We start from the raw sequence: 9,913 nt of genomic DNA, 5'->3' as shown, positions 1-9,913 counted from the left end.
TAGAGCATTTTGTAAATGTTTGTACGTAGAAGACAGTTAGAAACAGTTTTGGAAGACCAGGTGCGAATGACTCATAGCCAAATCGTGCTTGAACGAGTCTTCTTGTTTCATCCTTTTCGACAAATATGGTTAAATTTTACAGCATCGACCATAAAATTCAAATAAAAATTCGTCAAGGAACACGATTATTTTATTCACTAACTTACGCTACAAATAAAAGAGAAACGTTGAACAATATTACTAAAATTGAAAGATATAATTTTTCTTGAAAATACAATTATTTTATTGAATTTTTAAAAATAACAACCAAAGAAGCTTCGTTCCGACTTGAACGTTGTACATGGAACAATATTGTTAAAATCGTAACGTATTCCTCGAGATATAATTTTTTTCGAAAGCACAATTATTTTATTGAATTTTTAAAAATACCGACCAAAGAATCTTCATTCCGACTTGAACGTCGTACACGGAACAACGTTATTAAAATTTCTCTTATCGTTCGTAGCCCACACCTCGAAACACAAGTTCGTTTCCGAGCCCAATTTATAATCAGTCGTTCAACCACGTTTAAAAAACACGAGAAACCCCAAGCTCCAATTCATCGACTTGCACGTTGAGACGCCTTAGTGCTTAAAACAACGTCTCGAAATGTTTAACGCTGTAAGTAAGCGCTCTATCGATTTATCGTGCGCACGATAGTAAAGTAACGTTAAACCAGTGTGAATAAGCTTTTGACCCCTACTCCGATCAGGTAACAGAAACGAGTGGGGATCCTTGGCGCGAGATGTTCTTCCAGCATCGTGGAATGACCTTCCCTCGGGAGCTGGTGGGGATGATGTTGGGAGGTCCTTCTGGACCACGGACACGTGCCACCTGTCATACATTTGAACGTACTCGGTTTCGGAAGGCCGGAGAGGGAGATTAGTCGTAGATTAGTAACGAAATGCCACCGGTGATCGGCGAGGGATAATCTGTCGTTAACACCGTGTTTGTGGCGATCGTTCGAATGCTCCGGGCACGTGCTCCGTGACTCGATGGTGGATTGATAATACAGTGATGAAAGATGGACGTATCGGTGTATTTGATACGAAACGTTGCCTCGGACGAGAGATCGTTTCGCGAGATGAAAAAGTGCGCGATGTAGAATCGTTTGCTTTTCACGAACGGTGGATCGTCGAGTGATCGTTTGATACGTCGATTCGTAGCGGTACCGTGGAAAGAAACTTCGAGATTCGAGGATACGAGAAACGTGGCCCCGATGACATTGTCCACGATGGAGCTGTACCAAAATCCTAGCAAGCTCAACGACGAGATCTACGATCTACGGACACCGGTGCAACACGACATCGACGAGATACACGTCGTCGACGATGTCTACGATCGAAACGGTGACGATCGTGAACGTTTCGCCAAACTCGCGGGTAGTCGTCACGAGACGATGGAGTACGCGTCCGATTCGAGTAACGAGAGCGCCAAGGAGATCCGTAGGAAGCAAACCGAGAGGAAGAATTCCTCACCGATCGGTGTGTCCAGTGCTTTCACGATCGATAATATTCTTGGTAGACACGAGGAACGTAACACGGAGCTCTCGTCCGGTTTGAATAATCCAGAGGACAGGGATGAGGAACAAGACGATAGGGACGAGAAGATGGAAGAAGGAAGTCGGTTCATCAAACCGACTGCGATACCAGCTACGCATTCGGGTATACTTTCTCGTAGAATTTATTCGTAACGATTGATCGTAGAATTTATTCTAATGTATTTTTATTTATTCTGGTGTATTTATTAGGAATGATTTATTACTAATAATAAGTTTATTCTGTGCGAAATCAATATGAAAAGTTTGATCGTCGTATCTGGCGAAGTTTTGCTGTCTCGAAGGAAACTTTGGCTTGAATTGAGTAATGAATAGTTTTTCTTGGGGAAATTATTGAAGAAAGAGATTGATTGTTTTACGAGCGAAAAAAAGTATTAGAAGTCACTTTTGCTTCGAGAAACTTGGTACGTGTATCACTGCTGTAGTAATGAATGTTAAAGGTAAATTGAATTATTATTCGTCAAGGCAGACAACTTGAAACGAGGCCCAAATGTTCTCTACGAAAGTTAGTGGGATTTCTTTATTCGATTTGGAAAATTTTAATTGGGACAACTGCTTGCTTGGGAAAAATTACGTAAACTTGTTCTTGATATTTACTAAATATAATATTTACGAAATATTACTAGAACCTTTCGAGTAGTTTGATAATTTATAAAGGTGACTGTCAAACATTGTATTTTTATATTCAAATACAAAAATTTAGAAACACGATTCGCCCTGCACGTCGTTTATCTACGCGTCAACGAAAGAAAATTAACAATCTTTTGATTATGTTAGCTAAATTAATATTGATATAGAATATTATGAAATATGGAAAAGAATTAGACATATATGTACAAAACTTGTTTGTTTATATCTGTTTCTTCTTTGTACATATTTATGTTTATTTATAACTTCTTTGTATATTCCATGTCTACTTCTTTTTCATAGTTTGTAATTAAGTTTGTCATATATTACCTCAGTTATGTTTTACTGAACATATACAACTCATATTACGATATCAAAGATATTGTTATTTTATTTTCTCGATGATTAGGTATATAGATACTTGTCCATGTCAATGAAATCATGTTCAAGTTCTTGCATTTAAATAGACAAAATTGATATCCTGCAATGTTTTACAATTACTGCAAAAACAACAATAAATCTCAGTATGTACGTTTTGAAAGAAACTATGATTCTTAATATTTTTCACGCGATTCGAGCAAAATTTTTAAAGCATAAATTACTACACAAAAATTTCTCTCTGCACTATTTAAGTTCCGTTTCTCCTCTTATTAAAGATGCAATCTCTGTCTTCAATGTTTTATCTCGCAATAGCTATTATTTTATCATTGCAACGTGTTGTAGCAAATATGACATTGATATGCATTTATAGTGCATAGATATGCACTATAGACATGCATTGATAGTGCATAGATATGCATTTATAGTGCATAGATATCCATTTATAGTGTATAGATATGCACTATAGATATGCACTATAGATATGCATTTATAATGCATAGATATGCATTATCGACATGCATTTATAGTGCATAGATATGCATTTATAGTGTATAGATATGCACTATAGATATGCATTTATAGTGCATAGATATGCAGTTTTGTGCAATGATTGAAAGTCTCCTCAAGGCAGTATTCTTGAGATACTGTTAGTTTTATTATTTTACAGACATGGGTGTCGGTTTATACGCGCCAGCAGGATTATCATACTCCGAAGTCACATTTTCAGACCCATCCGGATACTCGGCAACATCCTTTGCTTCTGCATCCCTTTTGTACAACAGTTGGTTCGCTCAAACGAAACCTGGCCAATTATTCGGCTTGCAAGGTGAGTTTATCATACATTTTTCATGAAATACATCCCTCGGTGTACATTTCTTCGCAGATTCCACGTATCAACTTCAAATTTCTACTCCTATATCAGTACTGGTTAATTTCTACTCCTAGTATTAAATTAACAAAATCTTAAATCAATTCTTGGAAATTAAAACCAAAATTCAAACGTTCTTCAAACGTTAGTCGATCACGTACGTTCGCGATAGAAAATCTCGTAGTGTTTGCAAACACTTTCTTAAATAACCGCTTCAAATATCCAATAATCTCGATCTCTCTCCTTGTTTGCATTTCCCTGAATACGATCACCGTCGTAATTTTCCGCGTTCCATTCTGAAACACCGTCGTGTTTCGGGTGTTTTCGTTTCGACACGACAAAAGACTCTAATTATCCGCTCGCGATAACTTATCGTCGTAATTCCATTTTCACGAACAATGGCAGGAAGAGTGAAATCGGCGTGTTCATTCTTGGCTCCAGGGAATATTGGACATTACTCGAGGCGTCTGTGGTAAGAGCTTTTCGACACGCGAACGTCACATTAACAACCAGGGGTGTTGTATCCCTCGATTTTGGTCCATCTAGAAAAAATAATTCGTGATTCAGGTGTCAAACGTTCGTAATTTCGCGCAATGAAGACAATCGAATCTTAAATACGTTTCTCACCAACGTTCAATAAAGATAAATGAACAGTTTCCACATTGAATCGTGATATTTCGAAAACGATGTGCACAGTACGTGAATAATCTTCGTCGGTGATTTCGATCCGCCATTGTTGTTTCGCTTCTTTCGCTACTATCCGCCATGCTGTTAGGAGCCCATTTATCAGCGACGTTACTCTAACCACCTTCCGGAGATGTGCTAAATGTCTCCGTACACTCGTAAATCTTGGCTCCGCCGGTTTTCGTTCTTCGTCACCGTGTTTCCTTTTTGGCCAGTAGTAGTCTCTCGTCTTCTGGGAAATATAATAATCAATTCGCGCGACCACTTCGTACGCCGATCAATTCTTAGAGTTGTACAGAATCACGCGTGGAAAAATCAACGAAATTTCCGTTTCTCGATATTAATTTCTTGATACGAGTCTCACGAATCGTTACGATTACCAAAATTATGTACCACGATCGAGAAATGTATTTCACGTTATTAACGATCGATATTTAAAATAGAACGGAACGTTTCGTTGTCGATTCTTTTAATTTTTGATTTTTCTTTCGTCGTCGATTCTTTTAATTTTTGATTTTTCTTTCGTTGTCGATTATTTTAATTTTTGATTTTTCTTTCGTTGTCGATTCTTTTAATTTTTGATTTTTCTTTCGTTGTCGATTCTTTTCATTTTTGATTTTTCTTTCGTTGTCGATTCTTTTAATTTTTGATTTTTCTTTCGTTGTCGATTCTTTTGATTTTTGATTTTTCTTTCGTTGTCGATTCTTTTAATTTTTGATTTCTGTTTTGTTGTCGATTCTTTTAATTTTTGATTTTTCTTTCGTTGTCGATTATTTTAATTTTTGATTTTTCTTTCGTTGTCGATTCTTTTAATTTTTGATTTTTCTTTCTTTGTCGATTCTTTTAATTTTTGATTTTTGTTTCGTTGTCGATTTTTTTAATTTTTGATTTTTCTTTCGTTGTCGATTCTTTTAATTTTTAATTTTTCTTTCATTGCCGATTCTTTTAATTTTTTATTTTTCTTTCGTTGTCGATTCTTTTGATTTTTGATTTTTGTTTCGTTAGAAAGATGACTCTTTGCGTAAATTGTAATTCGAGTAAAATTTTGAAAGCATAAATTACTGCACAAAAATTGTTCTCTTGACTATTTAAGTTCTGTTTCTCCTCTTGTTAAAGATGCAATCTCTGTCTTCAATGATTATCTTGTACGAAAAAACAGAGATTTGGATCTGTTGTATCGTAATGAGAATTTTTGAAAGAGGTATTATACAGCGAAGAATATTACGAGGTGAAACGTTCCTATTCGTCGCGGACCTGAATGTACTCGAAAGGTCTTGGGGGAAAAAAAAAAAACGCAAAAGGCCTTGTGCAAACACGCGACATCTATTTGTTGGTTTAGAGTGTAAGGGCCGGGTAGCTAACTGAACGTTAAACAAAGGGAAAAATTCCTATTTCGAGATGAAATCGTGACAATTTTCAGAATTTCACAATAGAGAGGAAATAACCGGTCTGCGAGGAGTTGCTAAAAGAATTAGGAAAATAGCGAACGAATGTAAAAAACGTGAACAGGAATTTACGTCACGTTTCGAATTACAATCTTGAAAAAGTCAATGCAAATACACCATCTTACGTTCCCGAATTTTATCATTCTTTTACACGTCGTTCTCTCCCTCGTGTATTTAATTTTTTCGTCACTCTTTCACAAATCAATTTTCTGTCACTTTTCATAAATAGATATTTACCAATACCTTAATATTTAACGATTTGCCATCTAAGTGATCGAATTAGGTGTGCCCGTGTCGATAGAAACGAAAGATACAAAATGTATCTTTCCGAAATTAAAAAGTAAACGTGATATATTATCATTTTGTGCACGAATCGGTCGGTTTTTCGGTTCGCTCTTTGCAGATCCAATTTGTGACGAAAGAAATCGAAAAATACCACGCAACGAAGATTCAAAGGTCCACCGTTGCTTCCAGAAAGACGAAAAGTAATCCTAAACGATCCTAAGTAACAATAATCCTGATACCTGACAAGGTAAAAATGATTGCTCGTATCGTTGTGCAAGCTGAATTCGTAATATTGAAAATGCAAGATTCTTTCTTATTATTAAACGTTTAAATAATACGTGTCTCGATCGATTTTATCGAGCAACCGTAGAATAATAAAAATGTTCGATTGATTTAAAGAAAATTTGATGAAAACGACGTTCAAAAAACACCTCGAAAACTTACACAACATATACATTGTGGTGGCAGTATTCTTCGAATAAAATGCTCGCTAAGAATCGCGATGAATATTTCTTTATCTAATTTTTTATACGAGCCAAGCTCCAGCGTCTGGTTATCTAAATGCGACTAACAACGGTATAATACCTCATATAACCCCTTGAACGGAAATGTGTGGAACTTCTTTGCACCATAATGATAATCGCAGCCAAACGTTCCTCGGTATAAACTGTTTGTCCAGCTCTTTGCCACATTCTGCGTTATATTGACTGTAAGATGTCACACGTTCCTCAAACAATCCCGCATGTTTTAGACACGCTTGGTAACTCTAGACGCGGCCCAATGAGTAGACCGCACCGGAGAAAGTGGTAATTGAGTACAAGCTGACGAAGTTAGCCGAACAATTAAGAAGCATGATTATAATGTTAAATTTTTATTATCGCGGCCGTAAATCTTTGGGAAGGTCTGCCGCGTTCAACTGTCAATCCGTCGAGCTTGTCGCGTACGATTATAATAATATTTAACTTGGCCGAAAATTTTTCCGTTTAACCGTCAGATATTTTTTCTTTTTTTTTTTAACTTATTCTTTCTTCGTCGTATATGCGAGAATATTAATTTGCACAGCGCCGAAACCGAGCGGAAGGCGGTCCAGAAAGCCGGGAATCGATCGGAAACCACGTCAAGCTTACAGTGCTAAACAATTGGAAAGGCTCGAGGCGGAATTCAAGGTAAGTTTTATATAGAGATCGTGAAATTATTTATCGAATATTGAACTTGCACGAGAATAATTATCTTGCAATTGGAGCTGTAAGATTGTTGAAATTAATCTTGACAATCTGCGTTCGTCTTGACTGTTTTACTGAATTTATGTACGGTGGTATGTAATGCAGTTGTTTATTATGGGAAGTATGGAGAGTCGTTTCGTTTTCCAAAATGGGGAATATAGAATTTAATAAAATGTTTGTACACTCTAAGGTAATCGTGCTTCATTTTCACCAAAGAAACGAAATTATTTTCTGAACAACCCAATATATACAGTAGTATGTAATACAGTATTTATATACAGTAGTATGTAATACAGTATTTATATACAGTAGTATGTAATACAGTATTTATATACAGTAGTATAATACAGTAGTAGTATGTATGTATATAGTGCTTTCATGATTTGTGAATTAAGTGTCTAGAAGTGTAGTCAAAGCAAGCATGTTTTTAATCAATTTAAAGTATATTAAAAATGGGTTTCAGAAGATCAAATGGAGACAATAGGTAGAATTGTTATAAGAGTACCACTGTTATAATTAAAGGATTGTTGTAAGAGGATTAACGTTTTAATTAAAGTATTGGTACACTGATTCCACCTATTGTACTCTTTGCTTCTGCTTGACACATTCAGTATGGTAATGCCAATTGGTGTTGTCACTTGTTTCACGGATGCGTTTGTCAACATCTGTTTTACATGTTGGTGAAAGAGCATGCGTTGTCATAGTGTTGAACACTTGGAGAAAGGTTCAGTGTACGTGTTACTTATAGGCATATTTTGCTGTAATGACCAGCTGAACTGGGAAGTAAGAGACACGTATAGAATGTTGTTAAGCACCTTGTAAAAAACTACTTAAACCAAGGTCACTCAGTTTCTGTGGACAATTATTATAATAGTCTGAAATTCGTACAAATATTATTGAATAATAAAATCTACTGTACAGGAATGTTGAGAGTTGATAGAAAAGGTCTCTCAGAAGATGTTCTTACTAAATTATCAGTGGAGGAAAGAAAATGTAATTATCAAGATGGAATGATGATGGAAAAAGTGAAGGATAAAAGATATGTGACATACATTTCAACAAAATTTGAGAACACTATGGTGGAGACAAAAAACAAAAGCAGAATATTTAAAAAGAAACCAATTCCCATTGTTGAATACAGTAAATAATATATATGAGTGGCATTGATAAACAAGACCAAATGATGGCTTTCTATTCCTCTTTTTGAAAGTTATTATATTAATACAAAAGCTTGGAAATTCACGTTTTTCAATTGATAAATTCAAATTCTTATATCTTATACTGTAAATATTCTAGTAACAACATACCATATTTTGAGTATCGAATGGAAATTATTGAAAAACTATTGCCTCCCATAATAAATACAGAAAAGATTCAGAAACCCATACCCACTAAGATAGAGTCACATGACTATGATACTTGGAGGCTCAGAGAAAGATGTTGATGTTGTTTGCAGAAAAAATAAGAAAAGATACTATATAAAAATGTCAAGCAGGTCCTGATAAACCAGAATTGTATATTGATCCTTGTTTTAGTTTATCTCATAAGAAATAGTATAATTCTGTAAAATATGTGTAATTTCTTACATACTTTTGTTAATTTTATTCTGGTTTATTATATCTGGTATAATTGTATCTGGTTATTCGTAATATTTGAATAATAAAATTATTTATTATATGCGAATAATAATATTAGATTACTCAAATACTAGAAGTTTATTTGTGCCATTCTAATACCTTTACAATACTTGAATATTAAACTCGAACAGTCTCAGTCCAAATACCGAAGTGCATCCAAACTTCAATTTCAAAAATATCACCCTTATGAACATTTACTGTAAGTACAGTTTACTCGTACATTTTTGTTTCAGATTGACAAATACTTGAGCGTGAGCAAACGAATGGAGTTGTCAAAGTCTTTGAATTTGACAGAGGTACAGATTAAGACATGGTTCCAAAATCGTCGTACTAAATGGAAGAAGCAGCTCACATCCAGGTTAAAGATTGCCCAGAGACAAGGACTCTTTCCACCTACATATTTTCCTCCGACACAGTATCCCCTGTTACCATATTACACCACACCCCTTGTATTTGGAAATCCAACGACAGATGAGGCCACTATGAACGTTTCGTCAATATCGTCACGGCCTATAGTATCGTCGCCAGATACCGCCTGAACTTATACCAATTTGCATGATTTAGCCAAGCATATCTTGCGTGATAACATTGTGCAATCGAAATCCTTCTCGCATCACTATATTATGAAACTATGATTTTCGAACGAAGCCATAATCGTGTACTTCAATGATTCTCATTAGACAAATAACCGTATAAAATGTAAATGTTAAGTTACCAGAAATGTACGGGACGTATTGTAACAAAATGAGAGATTATGTGTACATAAATTCCAACGATGATAAATACAGATTTGTGCAATCGATTTATATTGTTTTGGTAAGCGTGTTGCATTTGTGGGGAAAGATGCGAGTCTATTGATCATGCATCAAACAGCTCTTTAGAAATTGGAGTTCATTATTTGTACTGTAATAATAAAAGAACGTATATTTAATAGTTACAAAGATATTCAGCGAATGTAAATTTAAGATTTGTAGAGTTTAATCTTGTAGAGTTATCATTTAAGTAAATATTGTAATGAGTACAATTGAAACAAGCATAATTTATTTTATATAAACTCAATATTTGGATTATGTTAATTATAAAGAAGCAACTGTTTATATTTTAAAATATACAAGTTAATGGTATAAGAAAGAACTTGTTAACTTCTTCTTGACAAATTTAACTGT

The 9,913-nt window shown here is 35.0% G+C and overlaps 1 protein-coding gene and 1 long non-coding RNA gene across 3 annotated transcripts; one reads left to right on the top strand and one right to left on the bottom strand.

Moving 5' to 3' along the window:
- Positions 1 to 1,131: 1,131 nt before the first annotated feature.
- On the top strand, positions 1,132 to 9,549 carry LOC143145995 (uncharacterized). The gene is made up of 4 exons (XM_076309903.1): positions 1,132 to 1,703; positions 3,273 to 3,431; positions 6,950 to 7,053; positions 8,981 to 9,549. The coding sequence occupies exons 1-4, from the start codon at positions 1,259 to 1,261 to the stop codon at positions 9,284 to 9,286; spliced, it is 1,014 nt and encodes a 337-aa protein (XP_076166018.1). The 5' UTR covers positions 1,132 to 1,258; the 3' UTR covers positions 9,287 to 9,549.
- On the bottom strand, positions 1,331 to 6,681 carry LOC143145996 (uncharacterized). 2 transcript variants are annotated; one of them, XR_012991822.1, is made up of 3 exons: positions 6,473 to 6,681; positions 4,101 to 4,389; positions 1,331 to 4,015 (listed from the first exon to the last, which is right to left on the bottom strand). It is a non-coding gene; the product is annotated as an uncharacterized LOC143145996 (long non-coding RNA). The 2 variants fall into 2 exon arrangements; XR_012991823.1 differs by having other exon boundaries at positions 4,101 to 4,386.
- Positions 9,550 to 9,913: the final 364 nt, after the last annotated feature.

Source organism: Ptiloglossa arizonensis, chromosome 4 (genome assembly GCF_051014685.1).
Source record: "Ptiloglossa arizonensis isolate GNS036 chromosome 4, iyPtiAriz1_principal, whole genome shotgun sequence".
Lineage (NCBI taxonomy): Eukaryota > Metazoa > Arthropoda > Insecta > Hymenoptera > Colletidae > Ptiloglossa > Ptiloglossa arizonensis.
This window is presented reverse-complemented; position numbering and strand designations above follow the sequence as displayed.